The 15,921-nt window shown below is 57.7% G+C and overlaps 10 protein-coding genes; 5 read left to right on the top strand and 5 right to left on the bottom strand.

Annotated features, from left to right (window-relative positions):
- Window positions 1-346: 346 nt before the first annotated feature.
- CHC_T00008493001 (Beta amylase, GH14, Bam1) lies at window positions 347-1,605 on the bottom strand. XM_005717658.1 is given in 2 exon segments: window positions 347-420; window positions 421-1,605. The coding sequence occupies 1 exon segment, from the start codon at window positions 1,603-1,605 to the stop codon at window positions 421-423; it is 1,185 nt and encodes a 394-aa protein (XP_005717715.1). The 3' UTR covers window positions 347-420.
- A 61-nt stretch (window positions 1,606-1,666) lies between these two features.
- On the top strand, window positions 1,667-1,924 carry CHC_T00006072001 (hypothetical protein). The gene has a single exon (XM_005717657.1). It carries the CDS (start codon window positions 1,667-1,669, stop codon window positions 1,922-1,924), a length of 258 nt encoding a protein of 85 aa, XP_005717714.1.
- Window positions 1,925-5,840: 3,916 nt separating this feature from the next.
- On the top strand, window positions 5,841-9,181 carry CHC_T00006071001 (hypothetical protein). XM_005717656.1 is given in 2 exon segments: window positions 5,841-9,071; window positions 9,072-9,181. The coding sequence occupies 1 exon segment, from the start codon at window positions 5,841-5,843 to the stop codon at window positions 9,069-9,071; it is 3,231 nt and encodes a 1,076-aa protein (XP_005717713.1). The 3' UTR covers window positions 9,072-9,181.
- A 1,778-nt stretch (window positions 9,182-10,959) lies between these two features.
- Window positions 10,960-11,100, top strand: CHC_T00006070001 (hypothetical protein). Its single transcript, XM_005717655.1, has one exon. The coding sequence runs from the start codon at window positions 10,960-10,962 to the stop codon at window positions 11,098-11,100; it is 141 nt and encodes a 46-aa protein (XP_005717712.1).
- Window positions 11,101-12,431: 1,331 nt separating this feature from the next.
- Window positions 12,432-12,623, bottom strand: CHC_T00006069001 (hypothetical protein). Its single transcript, XM_005717654.1, has one exon. The coding sequence runs from the start codon at window positions 12,621-12,623 to the stop codon at window positions 12,432-12,434; it is 192 nt and encodes a 63-aa protein (XP_005717711.1).
- Window positions 12,624-12,719: 96 nt separating this feature from the next.
- CHC_T00006068001 (hypothetical protein) lies at window positions 12,720-13,013 on the bottom strand. Its single transcript, XM_005717653.1, has one exon. The coding sequence runs from the start codon at window positions 13,011-13,013 to the stop codon at window positions 12,720-12,722; it is 294 nt and encodes a 97-aa protein (XP_005717710.1).
- Window positions 13,014-13,039: 26 nt separating this feature from the next.
- CHC_T00006067001 (hypothetical protein) lies at window positions 13,040-14,101 on the top strand. XM_005717652.1 is given in 3 exon segments: window positions 13,040-13,443; window positions 13,444-13,773; window positions 13,871-14,101. 2 exon segments carry the CDS (start codon window positions 13,444-13,446, stop codon window positions 14,099-14,101), a joined length of 561 nt encoding a protein of 186 aa, XP_005717709.1. The 5' UTR covers window positions 13,040-13,443.
- Window positions 14,102-14,209: 108 nt separating this feature from the next.
- On the bottom strand, window positions 14,210-14,725 carry CHC_T00006066001 (hypothetical protein). Its single transcript, XM_005717651.1, has one exon. The coding sequence runs from the start codon at window positions 14,723-14,725 to the stop codon at window positions 14,210-14,212; it is 516 nt and encodes a 171-aa protein (XP_005717708.1).
- A 22-nt stretch (window positions 14,726-14,747) lies between these two features.
- On the top strand, window positions 14,748-15,101 carry CHC_T00006065001 (hypothetical protein). Its single transcript, XM_005717650.1, has one exon. It carries the CDS (start codon window positions 14,748-14,750, stop codon window positions 15,099-15,101), a length of 354 nt encoding a protein of 117 aa, XP_005717707.1.
- A 30-nt stretch (window positions 15,102-15,131) lies between these two features.
- Window positions 15,132-15,869, bottom strand: CHC_T00006064001 (hypothetical protein). XM_005717649.1 is given in 2 exon segments: window positions 15,132-15,218; window positions 15,219-15,869. 1 exon segment carries the CDS (start codon window positions 15,867-15,869, stop codon window positions 15,219-15,221), a length of 651 nt encoding a protein of 216 aa, XP_005717706.1. The 3' UTR covers window positions 15,132-15,218.
- Between the last annotated feature and the right edge of the window lie 52 nt (window positions 15,870-15,921).

Below are 15,921 nucleotides of genomic sequence, written 5' to 3'. Positions count from 1 at the left end.
GTACGGCACGTGCGGGGGGGACGGCTCGCTGAATGGGTCCGGCGGGAACGCAGACGCTGTCGGGTAGTCTTCTTCTTCTTCTTCTTCGCCGCCGCCGCCGTCATCGTCCCACGCCGCCGCCCGGTCCAGACCCTCCGCGGCCACCTTGGCGTACTCGGCGGGCGCGTCCGGCGGAGGGGCGGAGGGGGAAGACATGATTGTAAATGACGTTTTTCGTGCCGGTGCCGTCGTTTGTTGAAGAGCGTCTGCTTGCCGTCGCTGCGTGGCAACAACCAGCCTACCCTCGGGCACCAAGGCTTGCCGGTCAGGGATGGAATCTGATTACTGTACGGTATGATCGCCGCTATCCACATTTTCACTTTTACAAATTAACAGCCGTACTGTACGGTACAGGGGCTCTTCCTCAAAGGCCCTGAACTCTCAACTCATCTCCTTGACGAATTCCCCCAGTCTCTTCAAGTTATCCTCCTCCATGAGCGTATCGCCCAGTCGCAGCAGCGTGAACCCATACCTCTGCGCCCGACATCTACGAAACGCCCTAACGATCTGCCGGTACGCCACGTCGTCATACCTCTCCAGCGCGTTCTCGCCAGCCACCCGAACGCCCTCCTTCCGCGCTGCCTCGAACACCTCCGCCACCAGCTGCCGCGGCCCGCACCGCGCCCGCAGCCATGGCTGGTCGATCGTCCGCATCTCCAGGCACGTGAAGTCCAGCACGCAGTCGTACCGCTTCAGCATCCGCGCAATCTCCCCGTACGCCGGCTCCCCCGCCCCCAGCATGTACCCGCTCGTCGCCTCCGCCGCACGCGACGCGGAGTGCTTCCACCAATGCACGCCCGACACCTTCACCGCCAGCACCAGGTCCTCCCCCTCCACTACCCCTCGCACTGCCTTCAGCACATCCTCCCCATGCCGCAGCATCCTCTCCGAGTACCACCTCAAAAAGAAGCGCCCCGCCTCCCCCTTGTACCCTCTCCTAAAGAACTCGGTCCTCCGCGGCGTGTCATTATACCCGCCCGTCCCCTCCGGCGGCATTGCGGCGCCCTTCACCTCCGCGCTCCCCGTCTCCTGCACGCACTTCCTCAGATCCTGCAGCAAGTACTCATCATAGCACTGAAACTGGCCAATGCCCGGAAACTGCCACCGATCCATGGGGTAGCCTGGGTACCGCAGCTCTCCGCACGGCCCGACGCCGACCTGCAGCTCGGTGACGACGCTGCCCAGCAGGGCGTGCTCCCGCATGGCGTCGACGAACGCCCTCGCGAACATCTCGTACGCCTGCACGGGGGTGCGTGTGTCCCCTGTGGCGGCGCGCGGCCCCGCGGGCAGGACGGGGGCGTGGTCCGCGCCGAACGAGATGTACTCCTTGGTGACGGCGCGCGCGCGGTCGGTGAACCAGAAGGAGTGCTCGTCGGCGGCGGCGACGACCCAGGGCGGGAGGGGGATATTGATCGAGTCGCCCACGTTGCCGCCGCACGCGTGCATGCTGAGCGTGGCCTGGACTTTGAGCCCCTTCGCGCGGCAGAGTTTGGCGAGCGCGACGTACTTGTCGAAGGTGTACACGCCCGGCGCGGGCTCGCACAGACCCCACCACACGTCGACCATGACGCCCACGACGCCGAGGCGCGCCAGCGTGGACAGGGCGTAGTCGAGGAGCGGCGGCGGCATGCGCGGGGCGGAGGTGGCGGTGTCCAGCGGGAGCATGACGAAGACAGATACGTCCAAGCTCGAGGGCGGCGCGCCTAGCAGCGAGAGCAGCGGGACCGTGCCCGGGAGGCGCGAGAGCGTGTGCAGCAAGGTTTCCCACGCGACGCCCGCCGCGGGGCGCCAGGGGAGGACGTCGAACATCGTGGAGGGAGCGGCGTGTGGCGTGGGTTGGCTGGGGGCGTGGAGGCGCTGTGGTGGTGCGATGTTGTCGGTATAAGGTTTCACAGGTGAAGGCGGTAGGTATGTTGTGGCACAAAGAGGGCTTTCGGTTTGCGTTTCCTTGCGTTTTTGCCGGTTGCCGGCATGCCGATAGCGGTGCGCTACTACGAGCTGGTCTGGAGCTATTTCGATTGGAGCGTCAAAGCAAAATAAGGCTTCTACGGTTATTGGAGTTTCGCAATCCACTGTTAGATACGGCCTACATTCAATTTAAGGCGCCATCCTCAACACGGCCAGTCCGCCGCAGGGGTCGGGAGATTGCCACGCGAGGCCCCCCTTTGATTGGTAGAGTACCCGCTCATCCTGTCCCCTTCTCGTGTCGCCGTTAGTCGGCGCCCGTGTCGCAGCTGTTTCTGTTAACAATTTGACATCAAAATTTGATGATCAAATTGTTTGCATAATTACAGTGCCTTTTGGCTAGTACTGTACAGATCTACTACACGTGTACCACTCCTTCCCCACATTGAACGTTGCTGGACAATTCCCATTCCTCATTTCCCTTCCCACCCTGCTCTCACCTTGTCCATCTCCCCTCTTCCCATCCCTCATTTCCCTTCCCTTCCCACCCATCCTCATTTCCCTTCCCACCCTGCTCTCACCTTGTCCATCTCCCCTCTTCCCATCCCTCATTTCCCTTCCCACCCTCCTCTCACGTAGACCCCCTCCTCCCTCCTCCCTCCCCCCTTGCCCGCGACCACAGTACACGATACGATGTCCGACCAGCCAGAGAACATTTTCGAGGTCATCACGGCCGAGCACTGGTCCATCTTCGGCGCGGGCGCCACCGTCATCGTACGTACCCGCCTCGCCAACCTCGAGCTCCGCGCCCGCCGCGCCCTTGCCCCCTGCTGACCCTCGCCCTTTTCCCCCCGTCCCAGGTCCTCGTTCTCATCCTCAACTGCTGCTTCAAGTCCCGCCGCTGGCGCACCATGCGCGAGGCCCGCTCGGGCTCAGTCTCCGCGGACTTCCTCACGCTCTGCGACCTGCCGAAAGTACGTCTCTTCTCCCGACATCCGCCTGCCCGCGCGAACCGAGCAAACCACTCACGCCACTAACCCCCGCCCCGCCCTGCCCCGCCCCGCCCCGCCCCGCCGCCCCAGCATGCGTACGAGCTCATCCGGGAGGAAGCGGAGCGCGAGCGGCGCACGGAGGTCGTGCCGGAGTGGCGCGACGACTGCGGCTGGGGCCCGCCCGGCTCCGCGTACGAGGGCGTCCACTTCAAGACCTTCATCGCCGCGTCCGTGCGCATCCTCGAGGCCTTTGCGCTCGCCCGCGACCCCACGCTCAAGGCCTGCCCGGACAGCCCCGCTGTGAAGGACGACGACCCGTGTGACCGCAGCGCCTTGGCTTGTGATGTCGAAGAGTACCTGCAGCGCATCAGAGAGGCCCTGGGGGAGGAACTAGGCAACGACCTGTGTAGACAGTACCTCGCGTTCTATCGCAACGCGAGGACCCCGGGCAGAGAGTGCTCGGAACAGGAGTATCGCAGCTTCCTCGATGTTTTTCAGGAAATCTTGCGAAGGCTTCAGCGCTGACAACCGTGCCTTCAAGCCTTATGCGCACACAAACTACGTACGGCGCGACGCTATCGTGTTCCTATATCTATATCCCCGAGGTATATAATGCTTGTCCAAGTCGCATGCCCTATGCGAGTAACGCATCCCGCACCAGGGACGTTCAATACGCGACTTTATACAATATCAGGGCGACGAAAACCACCAATACTTGCTAGTCTACAGCAACAAGCTTCCTCACACCTCGCCGACAGCAAACGTGCCGCCCCCAACGTTCTGGCTCCGGTACGTACCGGCCTCCGACGGCACGGCGGGCATGGTTTCAAACCCGGCGTTCCTTCTCCGCATGGCCGTGTAAATCAGCACGGCCGGCGCGATGACCGCGAGCGCGATGCCCGTCAGGGAGAGTGCCAGCACCCCGCCGCTCGAGGAGTCAGACTCGGCGTCGTCGCCTTCGCCCTCGCCCGAGGGCGGGTCCTGCGCCTTGCCCTGCGTCTGCGAGCCGTCGTCTACGACGACAGTGTAGTCGCCGTCCGTGTCGTCATCATCGGGAGTGCCTTCATCTTCGTTGTAGAAGCCGTCCGTGTCGTCATCGTCGGGAGTGCCTTCATCTTCGTTGTAGAAGCCGTACGGTGAGTCGCCGGCCGCGGTCGCGGGGGTCGGCGACGGCGTAGGCGCTGTGGGGACCGTGTCGGAGGTGGTAGCGTCGTCTTCTTCCTCGGCAGGCGGGTCGACATCGGTGGAATCGCCGTCTCGGGGTTCGACGACAGAGTCGGCATCGGCATCGGCATCGGCATCGGCATCGGCATCGGCATCAGCGTCGGCATCAGCGTCGGCATCGTCATCAGCATCATCATCAGCATCATCATCATCATCAGCATCGGCATCGGCATCGGCATCGGCATCGGCATCGGCGTCAGCATCAGCATCAGCATCAGCATCAGCATCAGCATCAGCATCAGCATCGGCATCAGCATCAGCATCAGCATCAGCATCGGGGTCAGCGTCATCAGCATCGGGGTCAGCAGGAGGTTGTCCATCTTCTTCTTCTACATTGTCATCCTTGTGTGCATCGGAATGATGACCTTCCTCATGGTGGTCGTCCCCCTCGTGGTGATGGTCGTCCTCGTCGATGTCCTCTGTGAGAGGCTCAACATCCGGAGGCGGGACGGGCGAGGGCGAGGCGGGCGCCGAGAAGGCATTAAAAAGGCCGCGGGCGGATGACTCGGGCGCGACCAGAGGGGCGGCGGCGGCGGCGGTTGGGGGGGCAAAGAGAAGGACGACCAGGGCGAGCAGCAGGGTGGCTTTGGATGGCGAGAAGACCATGGCGGAGGGCGGGCGCAGTTGAGAAGGGGGACGGGGCGGCGGGGGTCGGGGCGGCGGGGGTCGGGGCGGCGGGGGACGGATCGGCGCTGGAAGGGGTTGTAGTGAGGCTGGCGACGGGGTGTGAGATACGGAGGTCATGTAATAAGGAGTCGAAGGCGGTAAAAAGGGCGGTAAAAGGGGCACAGTACCCTTATACTGCGCAGCATTAATGAGGACGGGCGATGGTGCATCGGGCGCTGACGCTTGCGGATCCAGGCTGACACTGGCCCGTTTTGGGCACCGCGGGCGGTGGCGATGTGTGGCGATGTGTTGCGCGCGCGCGCTGCGGGGGGTACACGTCACAGCGCGCGGCGCGGCGCGCTGATTGGGCGGCATACACGGCGCGCGCCGGCGAGCCCTTCCCGCGGGCGGCGCGAGGTGATCTGTCGCGCGCATCGTTTACAGGCCGCCACGTGGCCTCGACACGTCGCACACCTCGGACACCCGTCGTCCGTCGCACACGTGTCTGCTTGATCGTTTTTTTTTTTTTTTTTTGAAAAATTCCGAGCGCCGACTCTCATCCGCTTGCTCCCTCTCCGGGCTCAGCCCCCCGCAGAGACCGCGCGCAAGAGACGCAGAGACTGCCGTCGTTTGCACTCCCCCACCCCCACGCCTGCTGCAGCGAACGTTGGGCGAGGGCGCTTTGCCCTCCACAGCTTTCTTAGAGGCTGCTCATAGATAGCGTACAGCGTTGCCGTGGCGCATGGAGCGGCAAGCACGGTTTCAAAATCTAGCAAAGAGGTACCAGGGTACTGTACAACCGCCGCGCGATATCTAGATAACTTTACAAGCAACCCCTCGCGCGCACCGAACCGAAAACCTCTCTCGAGCATAACGACCCCTCCAACCGCCCTCAATTCCGTGCTCCCCCCTTCTCTTTTCCTTCGTTCTGTATGCGCCCCACCTTCAAACAGTTCCCCCCCAGCCCATCCGCAGAAATCCCCCCCGCTTCCCACCCTCCTCCCTCCCCTTCTCCCCCTCCCTCCCCCTCCCCCTCCCCCTCCCTTCCTCCCGCCACCGTCTCCCCCCCCCACCATGCACTTCTACGTGCCGCCCTGGCTGCGCCACGGCCGCGCGCGGTCGCCAGTCTCCATCTTCAGCGTGGACATCGAGCCACACGGCCAGCGGCTGGCCTCGGCCGGCCAGGACTGCGCCGTAAAAATCTGGTCGCTGCCGGTGCTAGCCGCGCTGGCCATCCCAGCCCACGCGGAGAACTCGCGCGACGTCAAGGCAGACAGCCCCGCCGCGGCCGACGTCCCGCCGCCGGACGCCCTGCTCGCCTCCATCTCGTCCCACTCATCCGCCGTCAACTGCGTCCGCTGGGCCCCCGCGGGCAACCTCCTCGCCTCCGGCGGCGACGACGCCGTCGTCCTTATCTACGAGCAGATCCCTGGCGCCCCGCAGAACTCCGCCTTCGCCGCCGGCGGCAAGGCCGCCCTCGAGAACTGGACCGTTCGCCGCCCGCTCAGGGGCCACACGGGCGACGTTACCGACGTGTGCTGGAGCCCGGATGGACAGAGGCTCGCGTCGGCAAGCGTAGATAACGCCATTTATGTCTGGAGCGTGCGCAATGAGAGGGCCATTGTCAGGCTCGATGGCCACTGCGGTCTGGTGAAGGGCGTCGCGTGGGACCCCGTGGATCGCTTTTTGGCGAGCCAGTCGGATGACAAGACCGTCCGCATTTGGCGCACGTCGGACTGGAAGACGGAGAAGGTCATCAGCAAGCCCTTCGATCTCGCCGTGTACAAGGAGAACTCCATGGCATTTTTCCTCCGCATCAGCTGGAGCCCGTGCGGCAGCCAGCTCACTGCCACCAACGCGTACAAGAAGCCCAGCGCCCACTACGCCCCCATGCTGTCCAGGGAGAGCGGCTTCGACGACCAGCTCGACTTTATCGGCCACCGCGAGCCCGTCGTTACCTCGCGCTTCTCCCCGAGGCTGTACCGCGCCACGGACACCATCATCGCCATGGACAAGCAGATTGAGGAGAGCGCAAAGCAAAAAAATGCCACTCCCGCCACAACTACACCGCCCCCCAACAAGAACGACCGCGATCCCTACACATGTCTAGCGCTCGGCTCCAAGGACTGCGGCGCATCTATCTGGCGAGCGACCCGTATCCGCCCCTTTTTCGACATCGCCGACATGTTTGATGCCGATGTCATCGACCTGTCGTGGGGAACCGATGGCTACACCCTCATGTCCTGCTCCACGGATGGCCGCGTCATGTACGTACGCTTCGAGCCCGACGAACTGGGAGAGGTTGTCTCACAGGAAGAAACCCGCACCATACTCGCAAAGCAATGGAGGGTCTTTGGTGGCGCTGGCGATAGCGTCGCTCCCATCCCCGAGTCCGCCGCCCAGCTCCAGTTTGAGCATGACCGCCGCCATGCCATGAATCTGAATAACCCGGTCCCGCCAAACCAACAAGGGGCTCCCACGACAGTGCCGAAGCCCACCCCGCTTCCTCCCCGGAAACCCCTGTCGAACTCGAGTACTCCAATCGTCCTGGACGACTCCATGGACGTCGTCGAGGAGACTATTGACTCCGAGGTGCACCGCTCCGCTCAGAAGCCCCCAGTTCCCCCATTTTCCCAAACGCAACCCTCCGCTCCTTCGTCCGACAAGAGAGGCATGCTCCCAGCTCCCGTTGTAGCCGCTGCAGCTGCCGTTCGGGAGAATGGCCCGACGCCTCCCGCAGACCCTCGCATCATTGCTGCTCAAGCCGAGGTCAGAGTGCGAGGTGGCAAGCGACGAATTACTCCGATGGCAGTCACTGCCGTTGCGCAAGAGAACAATATTGGTGTCAACAATGCCCCAACTGATATTCAAAGGGCCGGCATGGACAGCGATGCGGAAAGCGCACCAGGTGCGGAATCGCCTTGGAAGCGATCAAAAGGAAATCCGTTTTCAGGCGGGCCCGACGTGTCAAGAGATGCAGCCAGTAACGCAGCAACCGCGCATATTGCAAACGGCGTTCGCCCCAGTGCTGGTCATGTGCCAAACGGTGGCATGCGACGTTCAAAACGAGGCGCCGGTGACATCATGGACTCTAGAGGCATGCCTGTTAGGCACGCCGCCGATCTGTACGCACCAAGTATTGTTGGATTGAGCATGATGCTACTTCCCAATCGTGGCGATGGTCCCGGAAGGTGTCGTGTTATAAGCGACGAAACCCCTCGCATCGTGTTGGAATCGCGAGAACAACATTCTAGTGGTGGCGGGTACGAGGTCATGTGCTCAAAGGGCGGAAAGGTGCAATGGCGAGACTATCACCCCAAGTCGGCCCCGGTAACGGCGATCGCTGGTGTTGGAGGAAAATTTGCTGCGGTGGGCACAGGGGATGGTATGCTATTTTTGTACTCCGCAATATCTGGGCGGCGTCTCGCACCGCCAATCTCGATCGACTCCGCACCCTACATGCTCGAAGCCATGTGCATATCACCAGACTCCTCGGTCACAACATCCCAAGGCACGGAGAAAGAAAAAGAAAAGTGGTTCGTTGTTCTCGTCTCGAGAAGCGCGCTCTGTACAGTATTTGATGTGAAGGCCAAGAAACTTATTTGTGCGAGGAGTGCTGCCTCGCTTCTAGCTACACCTCAGGACTCACCAGCAGGTGGAAAGCAAGATTCCACTGGTGCGAAAGCAAAAATCATCCGCGAAGTAGCGCTTTGTCAAGTGACTGCGGCAGGGGAACCAATCCTTTTGCTCTCTGATGGACATGCATTTGTATATTCAACAGCATTTTGTGCCTGGCTGAGAGTTGCAGATGACTCTGCTCCCAACTCCGAGTACGTCAGGACCATACCATCAACAAAGAAGGTGGGCCTTCTCCGGTCTTTACAACCAAGTGTAGGCCGCGTTCGAAAGGGACTTTCAACCCTATCAGGAATGTCCGATTTGCAACGCTCTGCAGTTGAGTCTCTCGCCCATTTGGAATCTCTCATGGAGTCCGCGATTGTACTGAGATCCGCTAGCGACTACCGCTACTACCTCACCAACTACGCCAGTCGCATTGCCGCTGCGGTCAGCGATGATGTTGAAAATTGTACAGTGCGTCTACGAGAACTCTGCGACCAATTCCTCAACTTGGCTAATCCACGTGAAGACAACACCATTTTGGGGATGAGCTGCCGGAGCCTTCTCAAAGACACAGTTTTGCCAGTCATCGCTGCCAACCGGCAGATGCAGAGGTTTGTGGCAGAATATGTAGAAATTCTTACTGAAGTAGAGAAAAAGGATAAGCTCTTGAAGGTTGACACCTGATGAAGCAGACATGTGAATATCAAGACTAACAGTGCAGGAGGGCCCGGGCCTTTGATCTGACACAATTGTGAATATTAAACTGCTACTATGTACAGCTATGTTTAAGGTTGCGACCTTATTGCCTCCTTCTGCAACTCTGACACGGTTGTTGTTCCTAAGTCAAGTGCGCAAAACCCGCTTCTTCGAACAGATGCGCGCGTTCTCCGAACCACGCGTCCGAACCCTGCCCCATCACCATTGCTCAAGTCCTTGTTGGAAGAATCAGCCCGTGCCATCGTTCTCAGGACGGGGATGTACTCTGTCAAAATAGGCCGCTTTGCCAAGGGCCATTTCGAGATAGCAGCAGTAGTCGTAGAAGTGTTGACGGCATGCATGTCATTGACTAAGCTGCTTGGACTGCGGCTCTCCTCATTCAAAGAAATATACTTGCGAGAAATACCCACTGCGTGTTCTCCTAATTCTCCAGCAATTCTCTCACAGATATCTATATCCTCATCACGACATAGCTCAGATAAACCTTCCATTGTTTCCCCAGAACGATTCCGAATCTCGTTATCGACAGTATTCCGGATTGTATCTGCGTCACTCATCATCCCCAGCGACTCACACCATGCTTCTAGTGAGGCGATTTCATTTCGCCCCCCGCTCTGCGAGTTTCCCACCCCGGCCTGCCCGTGTTCAACCCAGCGTTCTGAGCCTACATGAAAGTCTGCGAGACTCAAATCCAAAACGTCAACATCTGCAACCATGCAAAATCCGTCTGTAGTCGCCATATCTAAACCTCTTCTCTTCGGAGAGGCGTTTGCAGAATCCCGAGCTGTTTTTGGCCTGCCGCGTCGTTTTCTTGTGTTAAGGCCAGGTAAACCAAAGAGATGCAAAAGGTTAATAGCTCGACGAGTATCCGCGTGATAGGATGTTGCGAGGTAGTCTAGTACACGATCAGGAACACACATCTTCTCCGATGTTGAGACACGCTTAAAGACAGCTGCAGCCTGACGGTCCGAACGAGGGGGGAAGGAGAAATGCTTATAAGAGAGGGGATTAAGAGGGATTTCTTCCCTTGAGTGAAGAAGCAATCTTTGAAAATCAGACTCAATGGGCTCCTTCGGCGATAGAAACACTTGCTTCATTTGGTGGCTAAAAGAGTTCGCTGTGCATATAATAGGCCTGCGACACTCTTCTGACTCCGCTAGTTCTTGCAGGCATGCCCAAAACCCCTTTTCGTCATCTTGTAGTTCATCCACCTCCTCGAAAAAAATCAGGGTCTTGGCAGTTGTCTTGTACAATGCCGAGCTGCTCTTCGCAGAATGCTTTTTCCTGGAATTAGATTTTCGCGCCACCTCCAGTGCTTCAGGATCACGAACAGGCGCAGTTGCGACGCGATGAGTGCGAAAAGCCTCCCCAATGGCGTCGCGAATTCGTTTTCCGGTTCGTAGCGTTGAAGCATTGATTTCTAAAATTGTGAGACCAAGTTGGCGAGCAGCATTGGCCACAACCGTCGATTTTCCGCATCCGACAGGCCCAGAAAGGACAGCTATTCGTTCGTTGTCAACTGGTTCGGTTTCTTGGATGGAGCTGCAGCTAGAACCATCGTCGGATGAAAACGCACGATTTTCGTAGGTGACGTTCTTATCTGCATACCGCGGAGAGAGCCAGTCTACTAGCTTCTTCGTGACGGTGGCGCTAATAACATCAACCCGCTTGTCTTGCTTGTATTTATCGACCCACATATCGCTGCAGATGCTTGCCGTCTCAACCTGCCTAGAAATTGGATTGCTCGCCAACGATACTGATTTTGGTTCGTAAGACTGAAGCAAAACATGAGTTGCGTTTTCCAGCGCATGACCATGTTTCACAGTGTCAGAAAAAAGCGATAGCTCCGGCGGAGATGACCATGGCAACAGCGGTTCGCAGCAATTTACGTGCATGGTCGCCCCAGTGTAATTCCAGGCCTCGCTGGGCTCTTGAACAATTCGCGGGCGTTTCGGTCGATCCTTGGGATCTCTCACAGAGGCAGCTGCTGCCTTAAAGAATGGGTGGAGCTCCTTTTTCTCGCTCTCAGCGACATCTGAACGGATTCTACGCTTCTTCGAGTGTGCGACTACTACAGCGGTGTCATCACTGATATCATCCGGTTCATCATCAACCACGATTGGATCCTCTTCGATACCATCTTGCTCTGTATATTTAACTGCCTTGAGTGCTGCTCGGCGCGCCAAATTGCGGCGTTTTGAAAGACGTGAAACACGCTCTCCACTGCTTTCACTCAGGGCTTGGTAAGGAATCTTCTCCGGCTTCTCCGTCCCCTCTGCTCGCGGGTTTGCGGGCGTCACAGGACTTATCGCTAACTTATTGTCTTTTGGTGGGATAGAAACTGCGATGCACGGTAGTTGCACGAAAACTCGGTCGCGCTTGGGAAAAACGTTAACCGTGGTTGATAGTGAAACCAAGTCCCATCGCATTGGTACGTCAAGGGGTTCTGTGACTGTTGAAGCCAATTTTCCGGAACTGCCCAGAGCGTCAGGGGCTGCGAATCCACCAATATGCACTGTTACATTTTCCTCGTTTTCGGTATTGTGCGGAGGCTGCAAGGAGCCCCCTCCTACCTGCACGGAAAGGTGCGGTGACGTGACAAACTTCTCGTCTACGATTTCTGTAGAATTTTCTTCTCGGTCTTCAAAAGAGGGCATATCCGGCACTTCGCTAGGAGAACGTTTCTCATGAAGCGGTTCGTCTGTAGTCTGCGTAGAACTCGGGGCGGATGGTGCGGGACTGACGTCAAGATGTGATGGCACTGACGTTGGCAGCTGGTCTGGGACCTCGACAAATGAATCAATCGACGGAGGCGAGGGAATCCTTTCTGAAGGGGATGCCATTTTCGAAAAGAAAGCCTTAACAGATGCTTGGCGGTGACGTGCGGATGCAGCTGAGCTCCCGCCGCGGCGCCCGCCACGCCGACGACGGACCCCACCTGAAGCTGCACGCGGCGGCATCACGTAACGAGAGCTGGTCTTCACGCTGACTGCGGAGTGAGGTATTGATCTTTCGATAAGGGAGACGAGTTTTCCATGTTGCGGTCAAATGAAGAGAGGCGCGGGACCGGGACGAGGCCTGAACGCCTTTGTGTTTCGGAGTCCATGCACCAGTGCGCCGTTTTCGCGGGAGTTACAATGGTTGGACAAGCTGTGGCAAAGTGCTCAGTAAGGCATCCGAAGGCGTGTTAAGCACAACAGAGTTTGCCCTTGAATTGATTTAGAGTACACACGTGGACACCACGTACACGCATTCAAAATTCCTTGCTTTGCTTGCACTACCTTTCTGTAGTTCATCACTGCCTGCATTACTACCCAAGGCCCAATATTAGCCTTTGGAGGCAGGTTGAACATCCAACCTCGCCGACGAAATACACCTCCCGGCTTGGAGGAATCGTCCCAATCGCACCCCACGTGCCCAATCCCTCTTGTGGCTACAACTCTCGAGCACAGCCGCGATGTCAAGCGAAAAGCCCGAGGACAAGGGCGGCTCCTCACGGCGGCTAGGTCTCCCGCGCATTTTTAAATCGGAGCTTCGTCAAATGATGTCTGGGTTCGGCGACAGCCAGAACCCACGCGCCGACACCGTGCGGCTCATGGAAGAGCTAGTTCTGGACTACATGACCGCACTCGTGGCAAAGTCAACCGAGGTAGCGCATGCAAATCGCCGAGAAAGACCGGATGTTACAGATATTAAGTTTGTCATCCGAAAGAACAAGAAGAAATTGGACAGGGTGCGGTATCTGCTAGAGATGAAGGCTGAAATTAAGAAGGCGACAAACGTTAATGCTGAAGAGATTGTTGCAAATTGAAATTGCATCGCCAGTTTAACGGACCTACACGTCTTTCGACAAGCTCGATGGCAAGGCTTGAGTCGCTCGAGACCACCATCAACATACAAGTCCGTCATCCATCTACGTGCTTACTGTTTATGCAAGCAGTCGCTCTCCGGCGCACCGAATTCGCACCTGCGCTTCAGACAGTTGAAGCACAAGATCTCGTAGATATGTGGAGGTTGTTTACGTGCAACGTCACTAGGAGACGTGAGCTTCCACATGGAACGGAGTCGCAGCGTTGGCGCCCAACACGACAACTGCGACATCCCTCGATTTTTTTGTTTTTTTTTTCAAGACGGGTTTTGCTCGGTTTTGGGCCTGAAGTTACACTCGCAATTTCTCATTCACCCCACAATCTTATCTTTCCACCTACGGCGAGATAGCTTGACAACCCGTAGCATCATGCAGTCTAGAGAAGAGCAGTAGGAGGAGACTCGACTTGTTCAGAAATAAATATATTCGAAGTCTTTCCAGCGCAAGCATTTTCTTAAGCTCGAGGGCCAAATGTTTGCTCTCCGTTCCCTGCTACGGTCACCCGCGCTTCGAAGGGCACCGCCCTTGCTCTTCACCCCCCAGCTCCATTTAGTACGACGGGCAATTTCGTCAGTGAGCACTGGCAGAACCCCCTTCCTCCTCGCCGACATCGGCGAGGGCATCGCCGAAGTTGAAGTTATTCAATTCTTCGTTGAAGAGGGTGACAAAGTCTCCCAATTTCAACCGCTCGTGGAGGTACAAAGCGACAAAGCTACTGTTGAAATTTCTTCCAGGTACGACGGTATCGTTGATGCGCTCAGCTACAAACCAGGCGATATTGCTACAGTTGGTTCGCCTCTTGTAAGTGTCCCGCCCTGCACTTCTAGTTTTTTTATAGTCGTCCTGAAAGAAAAACGAATCTTAACTGACAAGCACTTTTTTGCTCACGTATCCACAGTGCTACATTCGCACCTCCGAGGCTGGAGTGGCGCCTGATGCGGACACTCAAAAAGAAAGCAAGGAGGAAACGGTTCAGCAAGCAGAGCCCGCAAAAAGATCTCATATAAAAGATCATTCACAGAGCTCAGATGCAACAACCAAATCAGACGGAATTGCGCTCGCAACGCCCTCTACGAGAAGATTAGCTCGCGAGCACGGATTGGATATTGACGTAATAACTGGGAGGTAAGCATGCGTCACTCCACTGCTCCAGGCTGCGATGTCTGCGCACGAAGGGTCCGGCACTGCGAGGCGGCCTACACAGTGCGACGCATCTAGAAAGGCGCTGGCAAAATACTCATGCTGCGTGAACCCCTCCCTTTTCCGCGTATCTGCGACAACCAACGCCAAATAGCGGCGGCGACGGGCGCGTACTTGACGAAGATGTGCTCAACCACGTGCATGACCCGCCAACCAGGTCAGCGAGCGAGGTTCCAGAGCACGAGTCCACCCGCCAAGCGGAACCCGCGAAAGGCAGGGCCGAAAACACCGTCGAGCCGATTCGCGGTTTGCGTCGGGGCATGCTGAAGTCAATGGCGGCATCGCTCGAGATTCCACATTTCGGACTTGCCGACGACGTGAGTATGGAAGGAGCGATGGCGCTCCGCCGGCACATTGTCACACAGCTGGGCGCGGATGCGAAGCTTCGCTTCACGCTGATGCCAATCTTCATCAAGGCGACATCGATGGCGCTTTCCGAGTTTCCCGTGCTCAATGCGCGGCTGGATATGGAGAACAGCACCATCGTGTACCAGAGCTCGCACAACATATCCATCGCAATGAACACAAAAGAGGGGTTGATAGTGCCCAACATCAAGGCGGTGGAGAGGCTGTCGATGCTGGAAATCGCCGAGGAGCTGATGCGGCTCGGGGAACTGAGGGATAGCGGGAAATTCGGAGGGAGGGATTTGGAGGACGGGACGTTCACGCTGTCGAATATCGGAAGTATCGGGGGCAGAATTGCCAATCCGGTGGTGTTCGCGCCGCAGAGTTGTATTGGTGCGCTCGGTGCGGTGAGGAAACGGGCAGTGGTTGACGATAGCAGCGCAGAGGTTGTAGTGAGGGACATGGTGACGGTGTCGTGGGCGGCGGATCACAGGATTGTGGATGGGGCGACGATGGCTATGTTCAACAGGAGGTGGAAGGAGTTTGTCGAGGGGCCGGAGGGGATGTTGGCGCACATGAAATAACGGACGGGGGAATAAGTGAAAGAAGGTTTCAAGAGCAACGTAGACGGCAGTTGTTTACGTGAAGATAAAAAGCATATGTACAGACAGAATATGGCTGAGAGGTGATAGATAAAGAAATCAAGGGATGAAGGGAATGAGGAAGACAGCGCCGGACGGTGCAGTGAGTAGAATAATCTGCGGTGGAGTAGGGGTGGGAGTCTTGTAGTAAAAAGTACACCAGTCTGCTATGAGGACGTCTCTGACACCTCCGCCACTCATGACATTGATAGAAATAGCGGTTTCTTCCCCGAACACGGTACCTGCAATGTATTCTGCGACGCGACACGGCCATGCCTGATGGCCGTAGAACGATTTGAAGCTGTTCAAAACGCCTTGCTTCTCATTCATGATGAAAGCATGAGCCTTGACGTTAAGGGTGCTGATAGAGACGCCCCTATTCGAGAAGTCGGAGATGATCTGAAGCAAGTTGTCTCGATAGAGGTTCAAATCGACGATGGCGAGAAAGGCGGCGGCCTCGTTGGACAAGCCCTGCAACAAGCCGAGGACGGCTGACTCCGGGATGTGGAGGGACTGGAGAAAAGATAGGCGGAGGGCATATTTAGAAGGGACTGGGTTGTCAGAACGTAGAATGGTAGCAATGGTATTCGGGGTGGTGACAGTACGACGGACGCGCTTCGCATTGGGAGAGAGGTGGGTGTTGGGAACGGGAAAGTTGGAGACGGGCGCGTCGGGATGGGGGCGCTTGAGACTGGTTGCGGAGGAGGCCATTATGCAGGTTACCGTTATTGAGAGTGTGTGGAGTGGGAGAGGGGGGGGGAGG

This window comes from Chondrus crispus, genomic scaffold (assembly GCF_000350225.1).
Source record: "Chondrus crispus Stackhouse genomic scaffold, scaffold_340, whole genome shotgun sequence".
Lineage (NCBI taxonomy): Eukaryota > Rhodophyta > Florideophyceae > Gigartinales > Gigartinaceae > Chondrus > Chondrus crispus.
The sequence above is the reverse complement of the archived record's forward strand: the minus strand, read 5'-3'. Positions and strand labels throughout refer to the sequence as shown.